At 35.3% G+C, this 16,928-nt stretch overlaps 2 protein-coding genes across 3 annotated transcripts; one reads left to right on the top strand and one right to left on the bottom strand.

The window, feature by feature from the left end:
- Positions 1 to 5,301: 5,301 nt before the first annotated feature.
- LOC116012691 (putative U-box domain-containing protein 50) lies at positions 5,302 to 9,049 on the top strand. Of its 2 annotated transcripts, none has more exons than XM_031252330.1 (8): positions 5,302 to 5,784; positions 5,889 to 6,001; positions 6,116 to 6,243; positions 6,327 to 6,750; positions 6,832 to 6,972; positions 7,059 to 7,598; positions 7,760 to 8,473; positions 8,605 to 9,049. In XM_031252330.1, exons 1-8 carry the CDS (start codon positions 5,616 to 5,618, stop codon positions 8,803 to 8,805), a joined length of 2,430 nt encoding a protein of 809 aa, XP_031108190.1. In that variant the 5' UTR covers positions 5,302 to 5,615; the 3' UTR covers positions 8,806 to 9,049. The 2 variants fall into 2 exon arrangements, with proteins under 2 accessions (XP_031108190.1, XP_031108191.1); XM_031252331.1 differs by having other exon boundaries at positions 5,304 to 5,784; positions 8,608 to 9,049.
- LOC116012693 (nucleobase-ascorbate transporter 11) lies at positions 8,914 to 14,403 on the bottom strand. Its single transcript, XM_031252332.1, has 10 exons — positions 13,466 to 14,403; positions 12,817 to 12,914; positions 12,554 to 12,724; positions 11,616 to 11,716; positions 11,113 to 11,248; positions 10,936 to 10,986; positions 10,523 to 10,810; positions 10,157 to 10,391; positions 9,647 to 9,927; positions 8,914 to 9,348 (listed from the first exon to the last, which is right to left on the bottom strand). Exons 1-10 carry the CDS (start codon positions 14,172 to 14,174, stop codon positions 9,127 to 9,129), a joined length of 2,292 nt encoding a protein of 763 aa, XP_031108192.1. The 5' UTR covers positions 14,175 to 14,403; the 3' UTR covers positions 8,914 to 9,126.
- Positions 14,404 to 16,928: the final 2,525 nt, after the last annotated feature.

The following is a 16,928-nucleotide window of genomic DNA, read 5'->3' as shown; positions in this document are numbered from 1 at the left end:
TTTACGGATCTCAATCACTGAATCGGGTCAACTTTTTTTTATTAATTGTCAAAGATTCGATTCGTCTCACTGGTGGCGACTCGTAAGACAATCTCATATAGTTACCTCTAAATTAATGACACACAAAACGAGAAGGAAAACTATCTATCTCATGTGAATAGGGGTGGTGAAGTCCAACTTAATGGAGTGTAGCTTACATTTCTTTGATCACAAGCAAGAAAGTTGCATCTATTTTACTATCAATTTGTGATGGAGCCACAGATTCCTTGAACCAAAAGAAACGAGGGGTGACTCTTTGGTTATGTGAAATGTGATTTCCTTAGGATTTGGAGGATTTCATTTGATGGACCTCCCATTTCCAAGTGGGCACATGTTCTTTATCTAATTATAATCTTCAATTAAACACATGTATTAACTAAATAATTTTTTTTTTTAATTTTATTATTGAATGATCGAGTTAACATGCTATCTTTTACGAGAATTTAGGTCTCGAGTATATATTATTTAAGCAGATGCATGTTAGAGTTATTATTCGTGTTATCTTTTACAAGAACTTAGGTAATTGTTAGAGTTATTATTCATGTCTTATTAAATATGACTTAGACCTTAAATATTGAGACGCTTTGGTTCAGACATTGATTCCCCTGTCTATGAATAATTGCCATGATACAAATCATTTGGTTCATTGCATGTTGAATAACCTCTGATCATCCAAACTCAAGAACATAGTCAAGATCGTTTTTTTTTAAGACTTAGATAATAAAATCACCGTGACAGGTAGTATTGTGTTAGTTACCTTCCAATGTAATTTGTTATAACTTCTTAACTACTAGTCCAAAACTATAACCCTTCATTAGTTGTCATATCCAAATACCCACTAACTTGTATTGTTTCATATGTAGCTACTAATAAATTCAATCTCTCTATATATACACTTCATCTTTATACTAAAAGGGTTCTGATTACCGTCCATATAAAAATACACTTGTCTCTTAGTGATTCAAGCACCTCCAACATTTTTATTCAAATATCTTATGATCTTCATTGTAAACCTACAAAATCACATCCCAATTGTTTGGTAATTCTTCCATTATAAGATTACTAGGTATAAAAACATTAAAAATAATTGCTTAAATAAAATAGTACGAACAACCTGCTGACCATTATAAACAATCAGTATAAAAGATTGCAATAAGTATTATAAGTTGCAGCATTTAATTCAAAAGTTGAAGTAATAACCATTAACTTGGGTATTGTTAAGCCAAGGTACACCAAACATGCACCTAATTTGCAGGAGAGGGAGGTGATCCAATGAACGGTTTGGGATTAGAAACATAGAATAGAAGGAGCAGATGCATGCTCCTCAAGAACCGAACCAACCCCTTCTCGGGTTTCTGATCAACCCGCCGACCCACCCGGAACAAGTTGCTGCTTTCGGTTAACAAGCACGTGACAGTACACGTGGGGCGAATTGCCCAAAAATTAATAATAATAAAATGGAAATTATTGTACTTGACAAAAATTATTAACACTCCGTAGTAGTTAAGCTCATTTTGCTCCATGTGGAAGAAATCTAGCAAGCTCCAAGGTATCAAAGCGTTCAGTAGTAACATGCAACTTTCCATTATTAGCCTTTTTATAATAATTAAAATAATAATATTATTACCGTAATAAATTATTTTGGTTCATATCATATGATTTTTAAAATAAAGATAAAATGTGGAAAAAGTCTATGTGACGGTGTAGAACTGTGCGTAATTATCAAATACTGTCAATTTTTAAATTAATTTATGATTTTAATAATCACATATTCACACCTCTGTATTTTTTTAGTACTGTAATTAAAGAAATAACCTTTGCTGTCCTCGTAGACTCGTGCAACGTAATCACACCTCTCTTTTAACCTTTGACTGGAGAGGCACGTGCGCTGCATCTTTTGACTCAAATATCCCGACGATTCCGCGGGAGACACGCACGTGCACTTCCTGTTTTAGGAAATAAACAAATACCTATTCACATTTTTTTACAGTATATTTTTTTTAACCCTTTTTTACTCCGATGATTCAATGAATCATGACCTTACGTTAATGTCTTATAAACCAAACCCAAACCCACTTATGTGAGTTGTTTTAGTGTTTTGATTATAACAATGGGATATAAATTTTCCACTTTTATATTCTAATTAAAAAATTCCTATCACTTAAATAAAAATTGAATATTACAAATTAACAGATGTAAAATAATTTTCATTCTTTTTTTTATAAATCTCACCTAAAATAAATTTTATGTTACTTAAAACAATTGCATTTGATTAATTTGTGAAGAAATTAATTAATATAAAAATTATAAACTATTACATGAGTTCATGCTAAACTTTGATATATATTTTTTCTTATTATTATTTAGAATATACATTATTAAAACTTAATCTAGGATAGGATCCTCTGTCAGGTTCAGGAGACAGACAGAATTAGGATTCATCATATTATTGGCGGCCCCACTTTACAAGAAGCTGCAACGGAATTTTGTAGATTTTATTTGGTGATAAGGATAATGATGGATGTTATTTGGGTTGTAACAACTTTTATTTAAAACGTCTCTTGATTTTTCTATACCATATGCTGGTCGTTTATTTTTTATTTTTAAAATTTTGTTCAAAATGTTAAAGCCCTATATCTGTGTGACCAATAGTATGGGCTTCTCTCTTGGTATAATATATGAAGCCCGCAGTATTCAGTTTTCAAGCTTGGGCCGAAGCTTTTTTTTTTAAGGTTTAGTCCTTGATTTTACCTTTTTACATTTTTTTAAACTTGTTTTTTAAGGCACACAAAAACGTGAAACAGAAAATTTCATTTTCAAAAGTTATAAGAAAAAAGAAATGGAGAAAATGTGTAAATATTAAAAATATAAGGATATAGTTGCATATATATATACACAGACACATACACACACACAAAACAAGAGCATGCAAATGAATGGAGGGCTAAAATAGCTTTGGATATGTGGAGAGACGCCCAACAAGAAATATTTTTTATTGATTATATTTAGTGAAATTGATTATATTTTCTTTATATATAATATACACTATATGCATGGTGAACACAACTCCGGTATATTGGTGCGCTTTTGGAGTTATGGGCTCGTTAATATAACCCAATCAAATTAAATGGCACACCTTAGCTAGATTCAGCATGGCCAACCACCATTGGCCCAAACGTGGTATAGGTCTTGAATAAGGTAATTTTATTATTATTATTATTATTATTATTATTATTATTATTACAACGATGATGATTATGTAAATTTAACCAATAACATCGTAAGCAAATTAGATGTCAGTATGATTGAAAGGATAATTGAGTAGATGAAACATGATTTCCTTACTAAAAAATCACGAATACAATTTTAAGAACACTCTTGGTCTAAACGATTCCATACAAAGAGCTTACCTTTTGCTGCTCTATTTAGAACTGGAAGTTATGTGATTAGCTTTGTTCAGTTGACAGTACTGCTACATTCATGCCCAATATAAAGATATACATGCTCGCATAAACAGTTCAATTGATCAAAGGAGTAAAGTTTGAGAAGAAATATCAGGAATCAAGTCTCACCAACTACAGTGATGAAGTTTCTTGTGCGCAGTAAGAAAATGTCTAGCCTCACTTTGTGTTCAACTGAATTACCATGATAAATGCTCTATCGGATTTTTGGAGTTGGGAATTCAACTTTTTCGGGAAGAAATATAAAGACATACGTAGGTCATGACTCTTCAAGCTAGTATAGGTTCCATTCAGTTCTACATTTGTGGGTGTAGTCTAGCTCATTCTTTTAATGCACAGCAAAAATGAGGTTTTGGACGAGAGCTGTGCACTGTTTAAGAACTTAAAGGATAGAATACACTGATTCGTTAGTATTCACGAACTGAAACAAGTTCACCTTAGTTGCCAAAATCGAATTGATCGAATTTGATGTATTTGTTTCTCTTGCTAGTTCAAAAATCTATTTTAGAATTGCAACAAAAAAAATCGTTACCCAAAGTTTGTATATCGAAACGGAAGAGATTATAAAGAATAAAGATAATAAATTATTGAATTACTCATATATATACTAAGTAAACTCAATATAACTAGTTTAATGGTTTTGTTGTTCTGATCTAAGAACTAAAATTGTAACTAGAGGTGTTAATGCAGGCTGGTCCATCTCATTATAGGTTGTAATTTTTGCGAGACAACGCATGTGCTAAAATTCTTCAACCCTAGTCCATCTCTGGTAGGCTTGCGGGCTAGCCTGCAGGCTAATTAAAAAAATATACAATATTATTTCATATTCTAATAATTTGACCTGGATATTACTCTGTATTATATTTTTCTATATTTAAAAAATTACAAATTTTGTAATTTTTTAATTTGTTTAATGTTTTTTATTACACACACACTTAAGCTAGGCAAATCATATACAGTAAATGTAAATGACTAAAATAGTTTTTTTTTTTTTTTTTTCAATTCAAGAGTTAGTGGGCTTGTTACATCACCTTGGGGGCGGGGGAGTGTGTGTGTCTGTGTAAGTGAGAATAATTTCGGCATTTTGTAGCAGAAGCCAAGTCAGTCTTCCATGATTATGAGTTCTGATGACTTATGGTTTAATCCAACCATCTATTCAAATACTATCAAATTGATAATCAAAGTGGTACCATCAAATATATATAAGAAACAAATTTCTTAATTAAAATTTTCACTATGTTCAAATTTCAACTAAAGAAGCTCGAGACAATATAAATCTAATGAATAATTTAGATAACATGTGGAGTGCATAATTTTATTCACAATTATTACTTTTTAAAAAGTCAAAATATAAATACACTTATAAAAATAACACCACTTTTCAAAAATAAAATTATTATATTTAGTGAAGTCAAAAACACAATAATTAAAGAGTAGGTAATCAGCTTGTATTATTCATTCGATTCTTGTGGAGGACATAGATGGCAATCATGGCATTCCTCCACCTAGGAGGGTTTTGGTAGCAAAATCTTGAGTCTTTTTCTTTTTTGAGTGTTATGTTCTATTTGATAAATAAATAAATAAAAATTGCGGAGTATATATTTAGTATTAGTATAACATAATTTCTTCTTTTTTTTTTGGTACAATTTTATATTTATAAGGTTCCACAAGAATCTAGGAATCTCTGATAAAATCCTATGTAAAAAACTCCAAAAAAAAAAAAAAAAAAAAAGGTTTGGTCTTGTTGAAGCCAATAAGAGAACATATACAAACAACACGCCTAATGACAGGCAAATTAAATCCTCCAAAGTTCCTTTTTGAAAATTTTGTGAAGTCCCATTGTCAAAAAGGCAGAGTTACCTTTTTTTCTTTTTTCTTTTTTCTTTTTTTCCAATTCCCTTCTTTTCATTGCATGTTTTTTTCCACATTCCAAAAGGAACACCATTCATCACGGCCACAACAATTTGGGAGTTGAAACAAATTATCTTCTCCCCCTCCTTGCTGGGTCACTTTCAATTCATTGTTTTTTTGTGTACACCAATCACATGCTGTTTCAAGAACATTTATGGTTTTTTTCTTCTCCATCATTGCTGAAGCCTAGCTTGAGGAAAGTGTATGGAGGGCACTCAGAAAGAAGAGAGAGTTTATGTGGGCATTGGGGAAGATATGCATGATGGTTTTCAGAGCTTAGAATGGGTGCTCAGAAACTGGTCTTCCCAATCAATCACCATACTCATTCTCTATGCTGATAATAGTATTTGCAGAGATTATGTTTATACTCCAAGTAAATGCCAAAATTCATCTTCTTTTTTTTTTCTTTGGGGTTCTGGGTTGATGATGATCTTGAGAAGGGTGAGAACTGACATGTATTTGTTCTCTTTGGTTTAGTTGGGAGATTACCTTCTAGCTCTGTCAATGAGGAGAAATTGAAAGATCTTGAGAAGTTTGAGGAAGCAAAAACTGATAAGATTCTAGCCAATTATGTAGCTTTCTGTGGCAAGGTTTGTCTCCTTGTAGATAAGCTTTTAACCACTAGCTAAAATAGACTATACTTACAGTTCTTCTTCTTTTTCTTCATTTTTTTTTTTTTTTTTTTTTTTTTGTTATCTTGATAGGTTAAAGCTGAAGTTGTAAAGATCCAGAGACATGATGGATCCATTGAAAAGATGATGGTGGATTTGATCTCTGATCTCCAGATAACAAAACTAGTATTGTCCTTAACATTCATGAAACCTTTATTATGGTATATATGCATTTTCCCAGGTTTCTTGTTTATTTATGTTTCTCTATCTCTCTTTTCATTTCTTGATTCATGTTGTGATTTAGGAAATCCAGAAGTGCAATAAGGGGATTGTTTCACATTCATAACCAGAAACCGGATTTGTGTGAGTTATTTGTAGTGTTTGGAGGGAAATTGGTTTTCCTAATAGAAGAGAATGGTGAAAGTGTGATAAAGGATGAGGAAGGAGGGGTGATTGCAAGGGCTAGAGAAAAGAAAAAGAAGAAGAAGAAGCATGGTTTTAAAGTTTTGTTAGAAAGAATGCTCCCAGATAAAGAGAAAAGGTCTTGTGATTCACCTTCTTCTTCTTCTTCTTCATCAGTGAGCAATGGCTTAGTTGATCAGTGGGAGAAGAATCAAAATGAGATTGAACTCTATCTCACTCAGTTGTCATCTTTGAATGCGACGGGGAAAACAGATTGTGATGCAGCAAATGACCCTTTAGAAGATTGTGTCAAGCCAGAAAATATGGTCAGTTTTTTTGGTTTTTTTCTGTCCAGGAAACATTTCTGATCTGCTAATACTTCTAACTGATAATCTGTATAATGTTAGACCACAAAAGAAAGGATTGAAGCTTTGAAAGCGAAAATAAGGGAGGTCCAGGAAGTGGTTCAGCTAAACAAAAAAGAAGCAAAAGCCATTGTCGAGAGACAAGCGAAGGCCGAATGGGCTATCAGATTGTGTGCAAGCCGGGTAAGTTTGAGCTTCCAAATGTTAAGACTTAAGAGTTCCATTTGGTTTAGGTTGTTGAAGACTGAACAACGTTTTTCGGTCCCTAGGCTGAGGATCTTGAAGCCTGCATAAACGAAGAAATGGCGAAAAGGGCTCATCTCGAGGAAGAGCTAGACTCTGCAAAGGAGGAGTTATATGAACTGCAGACTGAAGTTGAGGAGAAAAGAACTAAGCTGAACTCGATTCTGGAACTGCAACGAGAGCTCGCAAGCAAGGTTCAGCTGTCCTCTCGGGAAAAATCACATGCTGAGGTCCAGCTGGAGAGGGCGGTGAGAACAAGAACTCAGATGATTCAGGGAATCGAGAAACTGAGAAGGCAAAGAGATGTGTTGCGACGTAGGATTGAGTTCTGTAAAGAAAAAGATGCAATAGGAGAGGCCACAAGGTTAGGTGAGCCAAGCTTTTGTTGCAGACAGTTTAGTGCTGCAGAAATAAGGGCTGCTACAAACGAATTCTCAGAACGACAGAGGCTAAAATGTGGAGGCAATTGGACAAATGTGTACAAAGGTTGCTTGAATTCTGAGAGGGTTGCAATCAAGTTGTATCATAAAAGCAGTTCATTATCTGAAGAAACCTTCCAACATCAGGTGGACCAACAGGCTCTGATACCATGTTATAATCAGGCCAAACCATACTAAAAGACTGAATCCAATCAATTAGCTAGTCTAACTCATGATTATTCTGTCTTATATTTTCAATGTGGGACTCTTAACACAGTAATACTGAACTTTAACCATTTTTGTTTCAGGTGAAGCTTCTCAGTAGCATAAGGCATCCTCATATAGTATCCATGATAGGGTTCTGTTCTGAGCTGAAGTGCATAGTGTTCGAGTACATGCGCAATGGCTGCTTGAGAGACGCTCTCTTCTCAACCAACAGAAGTTCTAAAAGAAGAAACAAGCCTCTAAACTGGCATGCGCGTATACATATTGCAGCCGAGGTTTGTGCAGGCCTGTCCTTCCTTCATCAAGCCAAACCGAGACCAATATTTCATGGCAAGCTTAGCCCCTCAAACGTCCTGCTCGATCGAAACAATGTGGCAAAAATCCACGGTTTGAGGCCTTCCCCGCGTTATGATGTGTCAAGTAGCAGAGCAGATGTTAGGGGTTTCGGGACCTTAGTAGCGCAGCTTCTCACCGGGAGGAACTGGGCCGGGTTGGTTGAAGAGGCAGTAATGAATGACAAAGGTGCCCTCATTGGGGTGTTGGATCAGGTGGCTGGAGAATGGCCTTTGGATTTAGCAGTGGAGCTTGGAAATATAGCAAGAAGATGTCTGACTAATCAAGAAAATCTGGGCAAGGAATTGACCATGGCAATGCTGGCCAGAGATATAAAGAAGGTGAAGAAGAAAGCTGATGAACTAGTGGCTGGTGGAGAATGTGCACAGGCAGATCAAAGTGATGTAAAAGTGGAAGAAGACTATGAAGATGTTCCTAGTCTTTTCTTCTGCCCCATATTCCAGGTTTATAATTCATCACAGTTTTAGTGAATCGTAGATTATAACATGGTATCAGAACCTGTACAGTCTACTTTGGTGGCGTTTAGAGCTTAGTGGCCTTAACCCAATCTTATGTTGTTATTCATTCATTGAAGCAGGATATCATGAAGAACCCTCATGTTGCAGCAGATGGATTCTCTTATGAGCTAGAAGCCATAGAAGAATGGCTGAGAATTGGCTGTTCAACGTCCCCGATGACAAATCTGGAACTCAAACACAAGCTTCTTACACCTAACCACAATCTGCGTTCTCTAATCCACGAGTGGGAAAACAAGAGATCAGCACTTCAATCATAAGAATTAAGACCGTCACTTCTTTCACTTGCCAATGGCCAAACATTAGAGAATGTAGAAAGCAGCTAACTTTACTTACTGTACATGAAATCCTCTAAGAGAGAGTGTATATCTTGCAAGAATCAATTGACCATTGATGCAATATGCAATTTTCTGTATTACAGTTGCTTGTAAAGATACAAAATAATACCATTTCTTGGTGAGATAAGTGTTTTTGTATAAGGGAATGAAGATACGTATTCATCTATTATCTGTTCTAACTGCGCTGCTACTGGCTATGGTTCGAATAGAAGTTTGTTCTTATATCCAAGCCACACTTAACACTCATAAACCTAAGCATTTTGCCCAACGGAAACACCTACCGAGTTTACTTGGTAGTGAATAGTCCGAAAAGGAAGACGGATCTGCTGCTATATCTTCCGTATTTGACCATATGTACACACCTCGCTCTTGTCTGGTGCCCGGGACAGTGTTGTCTAGTATGAATGCCACCAAGAGCGTCACCACCATGTTCAAGGACATGAGTGCGTTTAGCGCAAAATTGAACTGGCAGCAGTTATCAGAGAGAAAAAGATGTTAGTTGCAAAAACGAGAGCCGGGGTAAACTGCAAATCTGGTGCAAAAATTTCACACTCACCAGCCCTTTCCAAAAAAGGCTCAACTGGGCTATAATGCACATAGGCCAAACCACACTAAAAGACTGAATCCAATCGATTAGCTAGTCTAACCCATGGCCTTATAAATCCATATTTTCTCTCTTATTTTTGCAATGTGCGACTCTTAAGTCTTAACAATGTATAACCCTCAAGTAAAGTCGAACTGGAAAAGAAATATAATTACTAACTTGTGTATTCCCGGAGTGAACTGGTCCATTTGATGCTGCAGCATAAGGAATGAGATAACCAGGCAAAATTAAGCTCGACTCGGGCTGATACTGCTGAAAGTAAGCAGGGATGGAGAAACCAAGGAACAACGAAACACCAACAATCATAATGTTTCTGAAACTCGAAGTTTGGGTATATTGCAATGTTGACAAACCCAAAGCAACAATCAGAGCCCATATGAAGCATAGCACCGCAGCAGCCAATGCCAGAGGTATAGACGCAAGGATAGCCCCCACTTTCCCTATCAAATACAACAAAAAATTGCAGATTACAAATACCTTCAGGAACCAAAATTCACTTTAAATAATAATAATAATAATAATAATAATGCTAATAATGATAATGATAAAAATAAAAGACTTGCATATTTTAGACCAGGGCAAAATGAAGAATCTGGGTAACATAGCATTTCTGGAGCAACACACAAGGTAATTTTCTCGTTTTCAAGAAAGATGGTTTAACGTGCATACCTACAAAAGAGAAGAGGATCAAGAAAACTGATCCGAGTTGTAGAGCCCTTCGGCTTGCTACCTTGGTGACATCGATTGTGTGCACATTCTCGGTCAACGTTGTTGATGCAGTACCTGTTCCCCAGAGTCCAGCCAGTATACTACAAAACCCCTCTAAACCAATTCCTCGGCTTACAATACCCGGAGTTGGAGGTTTCAGATTCATTCTCATAGATGCAGAATGATAAGTACCAACCTGTTAAACCAAGACTCTGCTTCAGTTTGAAACTCAAAATGTAATTCATACAAACTCCAAAAATAGAATATCGTTTTAAAATAGTACAGGTGCACAATTCTCTTCCTCTACCTGGATTTCTGATCACTTACCGAGTCAACAGAAGCAACTAGTGACACAATTATCATAATGACCGATGTCCTAAGCCGGAAGATAGGCATGCCCCACTGCAACGGATAAGGGATTCTGACCCATGCAGCAGTTCTCATAGCATTAGAAACATCGGTCCTGCAATGCTGCATTGTATATGCATGCTTTCTGCACGCATCAATAAGGATATTGGAACTTGGTATGTCAGAGCTGCAGCCCTTATAGTTATATGCCCCACCAGCCGTCAAGAAGAATGCATATGCCCATGTCATTACAACACTCAATGGAACCTTCAGAAAGTTTTTGGGAGAAAATATGAAAAATTAAAACTAAATAGATAAAATAATTTCTGATACAGAATTATAGCTAATAGAAAGAAAATTCAGTATTACATATTTACATCCAAGACTCTTACCGCATAGATTCGAAACACTCTATGTCCAAAAATAGATATTTTTCGAAGGTACTGCAAGAAATTAAGTAGAACTCAACATCGAATGAATCAAAAGGCAGATAGAATAACAAGATATACACTTAAAAGCTACAACAGCTGCTTTACAAATTGACTTAAACTCGGTTAAAAGTTGCTCACCAATGTAAAAGCGAGGGCTAGTATTATCTGGGGGAGGCTAATTTCTACACAGCTACCAGCTTGTGGAAAGCCATAGCTAAAAAAAGATAAACCCACTGCTGCAATTGTCGGAGCAACCACAACAGGATTTATCAACCTGCAATATGATGTTATTCAAATTTCGAATATGCCAAAGTAATTCCAAAAAGAAATGGTATTTTTAGAAATAGAACTTGAAATATAATGAAACTTAAGCTAGTCTTCTGAAAACAATTATTCATGCACAAAAAGGAAGAGGCTTTGATTATTTATTTTTATGTTTTTAAAGAGCACTTGGTTATAAATGCAATGAATAAAAATAAGATTTCTTCTATAATTGCTGCCATGACTAGTATATCTTCCCCATTATGTACCATTGTACGAAAACTACTTCCCAAATCAGGGTTCCTACAAGGTGTAGAGATTAAAGATAAAATAAATGAGTCAGCTAAGGTAAAAGATAATGAAAAGAAATTTAAACTTACCTTAGAAAAAGAGACATCAAGCCACTGAAACCGAATATGCTCTGGAATATTGAACCAACTATTATAGCTCCTTGTAACTCCCTCATTATGTGCCTAAATTTCTGAAACAAACAGATATACACAAAATCTTTGGATTAGTGGGGATTTATAGGAAAAAGTGATGGAAAGTGAAATGAAAGTGAATAGGAGGAATCCCTGTCATGTAACAAAAATATAAATTCTTTCCAATATCCTTGTTTGAAACTTCATTTTAAAAAAATTATTGAGGACTCTTTGCATTGGACAATAAATGGTTGGAACAAAAAGCATAAAGGTTATAGGAGACTCTCAGCATATGACAATAAGCAGCCACATAGAAACATAGTTAAATGGTACATTTTCTGAAAACCAGGATTAGGTATCCAATGCACATGCATATGGTCATTTTTTCTGTGCTTCCAAGGAGAAGAACAATGCTTCCCACTTAGTTGACACAAAATTTTCTGAAAACCATCACTTATAAGTTGTAACTGCCAATTTGGCATCTGCCTCAGCAAGTCAACGGTCTATCTCCTCTGTTCTTTCCATGATTTAACCGAAAGGTTGAAAGAATGCATCAGAAATCAGAAACATTACTAGCTCCTATGCATAAAGAACCAAATGTTAATAGGGACACTCTGTTCTGAACTTGAAAAGAAGTGGACATTCTAAAGCAAAAAAGCAGTGGATGTTTATGCATTTATGACTCAAGTTATTTTATATCCAGCTCAACTGTTTTTCCTCTTCGTCATCAAAATCAGACATAAATCTACCAAGGCATGCCCCAATTGATTGCAATGTTTTGACAGATCTATAGTGTTGACCTATTTTCATTGCTCACATAGACACCAATAAATATTAAAGCATTCAGTCATCCAAAAGATACAATATAGCATGACAACACAAATCATTAAGCATACATTTTCAGCAAGGTTTCGGTACTCCTCAGAATTTATGATCACCAATGCAGGTGCCAAAAACACAAACGAACTCCCTTGAACCAATGGCAGCCGAGTACCAAAATATGAGTGCAACACTGTAGTAAGGCCAGTTACTAGCAACATTGTGGAAATTGCAGTAGCAGTATCTTTCTGTGTCATTTGAAAAGAAAGACATGAGAATGTCAAGAACTACACAATTTTGAAAACACAAGGGCACAAGTTTGGAGCACAAAATCCCTTACATCAGTTCCACCCATTGCAGGTACAGTGATCAACGGGATAAAAATAATCGAGCCAACCAACGACAGAAAGTGCTGCAAGCCATAGTAGATAAGTGCCACTGCGGTATAAAGACCATGAAAAGTCAACAATAAACTACGGTTGCTCAAGTGGTGGATTTGACTTTTCTACCTCTGATACATCTGCCACGCCACAATCTCGTGCCATATAAATATTTCAACAGTTTTCTCTTTCAAAAATTGACTTTATCAGTCAGTTTGGATTAGGAGGAGAAGGAGAAAATTGTTGAATTAACTCTCATAGAAAGATGAAATCTATATATCAAATGTTCATAAATCATTAGTGGATATAGTTTTAGCATTTAGCATACTGCAAGCACTTAAATTTGAATATAAGGGGTCCAAAGCACAAGGGGTATACAATCAAGTATATACCCCATCAAGGATTGAATCCAAGGAAGAGATATGAGAAAGTGGCACTATGCATATAATTCTCCTCCTCACTGCATATGTCAAGGGATTATCACATTTCTAATGAATTACTGAATGTGCATTACAAGGTAGGAGAGGGGTGAAACTGTGAAATATATGAAACTTCAGAATTAGAAAAAACAAAAAATCACGAGTTCAAGAAACAAACTTTTATACTAACCGTAACCCGGATTTTCTCTTAGTCCACACTTAATCCTTGGGGACTGAAGCCATCCTCCAGAAGATGGATCCTCCCCATCAGGAATCTCCATTTCATAATCCACATTTCCATCTTCTTTCTTTGGATCTATGGCTGAAGTAGCTGGCTGGACTACATGTTCATTTCCATTTACACCCACATTGGAGTTATGACTTGCAATACCATTCAGAGCATCTTTAGTCTCCCCATTTGGAACCCTTATTAAGTTTTTGTCAAGTTCGACTTTCCTCCTCTCATTCTCACCCCTCAAAGCCTCATTTCTCAAACCCCTATTCGCAGGCCTCATGTCAGGCTCAATCTCAACCCCTCTATTCCTAGTCCTTCCCAAAATGGGGTCAAGCTCAATCTTTGGAGACACAGACTCAGTCTTGTCAAACCCTCTCTCCAAGTCAAACCCCACATTACTATTACTATTCCCATTCGCCACGTTCAGATTCCTCCCACTGAAATCTCCCCCGCTCAGACTCGCCGTCTCGGTCTCCCCGGAGAAGGTGGACACAAAACCAGTCCTTTTGGCCCAAGATTTCAACTCCCTCGGGTCATAACCTTGTCTAGGCACAAAAGGCTCAATCTTGGGCGCCCCAGCACCGGAAGTACTGCCCGGCGGTTTTCTCTGACCCTTTCGCCTATCCACCTTCTCCCCCATACCTGAGCTCGACCCACTCTCCATCCCACCTTTTCCGACAATGGGTATCACTTACTCTCAAGAAAACCCACACAGCAGATTCAAAAACCTCTATCTTTAACGTACCAATATCAAGAAAGAGGAAATATGTAAAATGGTTAAGTAGAAGAAACAATGGAGATGCCACTCATGAGCAATACAGCAGAGTGAGCTGAAACTAAAACACAGGGAGAAAAGCAAGGAGAAAGGAGAAAGGAGAAAGGAGAAAGAGGCGTCTAATCTAATTTTGGCTGCCATCTTTTTTTCTTTGCTTTTTCTTCAGATTTCAGTATTTTACCGCTCGCAGGTCGGCGTCAGCAACAACGCTTGTTGAAGCTATTTGATAGTGAGTACGAAATTACAAGAATGCCCTTCCGCAGTGACCGTTGGCTTTATCTGTTTTTTAAGTAATTAGATTAGATGTTAATTAATTGATGTCTACTAATATATGGTTCCTTATAGTTAAAGTTTGGTCTGTTTGTTACTTTATGGAATTCTTTTCTTTGTTTTTTTTCTTAATTTGATGTAAATGTTAGAATAATTCAATCTCACCATGATTGAACTAATAATCCTTGAGATTAAGCTAAAACCTTAAGGCAAAAACTTGTGTGAGACTGTCTCACCGTGAGACGATTCGGACCGGGTCAAGATGCAAATGTAACACTTATATGCACAAATGTAATACTAATCAGAAATAAAATTTTTGTTACTTATAAGGGTAAATGTAATACTTTTAAGAGAAAATACAATACTTTTACATTTCGATTTAAAAGTATTACATTTTTACACAAAAGTATTATATTTGCACTTATAAGTGAGGGGCACTTGTCAACATTACTTATTATGAAAAATGTATTACTTTTTCTCTAATAAGTAACAAAAATTGTATTCTTGATTAGTGTTATATTTGAACATATAAGTATGACATTTGCACATATAAGTGTGATATTTGCATGATGCCTTGACCCGACCCGACCCGTCTCACGGATAAGGATTCTGAGACGGTCTCACACAAGTGTGACCCAAACTTTAAAGTGGTTTTTGGATAATCATAACCAACAAACCTTTGTGTCCGTTCAATGTATTCATACATGTAACTTTCTTGATCGAGAATAATAAGTCGTTATGCAAAATAACTAGGTGATTAGAGTCAAGACGATTTCTCACTAAATGTGAGACTACTTCTGCGTGAATATAATAAGTGTTATCTACACTTGTTAAAGACATTCTTTAATGTAATTTCGAGTCTTATGTTGTCCTATTGAATTAACTGTTTATTATTTTAAATAAATGTTATTTTTATTATATTATTGATAAAGTGATGATTCAATGAGCTGAGCATGGTTATAGTGGGATTGAAAACACAAATTTCAAAGTCATCAAAATCATGATTAATTTAAGAGAGAAATGAATACAATCCTTTTAAGGGTGAATAGGCATAAAGCTAATTAAGTGTGGTTTATCCCATCATGGTTCCTGGCTTTTTGTGGGTTGAAAAAGTTATGAAATGAAATGATGATAAGAATTAAGATTCTTCTCTTCTCTCAAAAAAAAAAAAATAAGAATTAAGATTCTTAATCTCGCCCAGGCCAAGACAAATAATGGCAAATTAATTATACTACCAGGTTGACCTTATATTATGAACTATATATACTTTAAAATGACATTCAAATTATGGGTTTGTAATTAATAAATTATGTACGTATAAATAAATTAAAGGCACATAATACATTAATTGCTTATAAATAAATTGAAGACAAATGAAACCGTATATAGTCTGCAATATATATGTAATTATTTGGTTTTGGACACTTGACGGAGAAGATAAGGCTGCCCACTTAGGAGTTGCCATCATGCAATGCATGCGCCACTGTACTGCCCGGAAGCAACCGCGTACAAGCCAATTAAGCCGATCACTTCATCATTTTGATTTGTGCTCGCCCGGTTTGGGGATCAATCGACAACTAAGCTCTACACCTCACCATTTTTGCTGCATGCCACAAAAGTAGTATACGACGTCACAAATGAACGGGTTTTGATGCGTATTTGAGATACATTAATTGAACTAGAAAGTTAGATATAAGTTGATGGTTAGTTGTTAAAAGTTAAAAAAGATGGTTTAATGGGATGGGTTGTCATTTTAGCGTAGTGTGTTAAGTGATGAAGACAAATAAACCAAGTAGTCTTTAAGTAGCTACCCGCCCACATGATATGCTGCAGCCTGGTTTGGTTTTGTCTACCATCTCATCATTCTTTAAAGCTACTCAAATCCGTATATTATTGCACGTACCTGTCCATCATCTAAACATGAATGGGGATAATTTTTTGCCATTTCGATCTCTTCTGCCAAATCACTGATGAGAGAGATAATACTGATGATTTCTGTGTGTATTATCTATAATTTTTTACCTTGTATTCTTAAATATTTCTAAAATAATATAACAAAAAACACAGAATAAAACAAGGGAACATACAAAATTTTAATCATTTGAATCTTCATGCATATACTCACTTTCCTATAAGTCTTTAATTTCCATTTACAAGCAACATGAACACCCTATTAAGACATATAAGGACAAATTGATTATTTTGTAAAATTTTTCAAGTATAACAAAATAAGTTTTCACATTGATGATTTCAAGTGAATGTTAGGTTTATTGTAATGTTGATTTCAAAATAAATTTTTAATGTTAACAAAACTTATAAGTAATGGATTAAAACATCCACTTTCAACATAATTAAAATGAGCAAATACCAATT

The sequence above is a fragment of the Ipomoea triloba genome, chromosome 3 (genome assembly GCF_003576645.1).
Source record: "Ipomoea triloba cultivar NCNSP0323 chromosome 3, ASM357664v1".
NCBI classification, from domain to species: domain Eukaryota; kingdom Viridiplantae; phylum Streptophyta; class Magnoliopsida; order Solanales; family Convolvulaceae; genus Ipomoea; species Ipomoea triloba.
The sequence above is the reverse complement of the archived record's forward strand: the minus strand, read 5'-3'. Positions and strand labels throughout refer to the sequence as shown.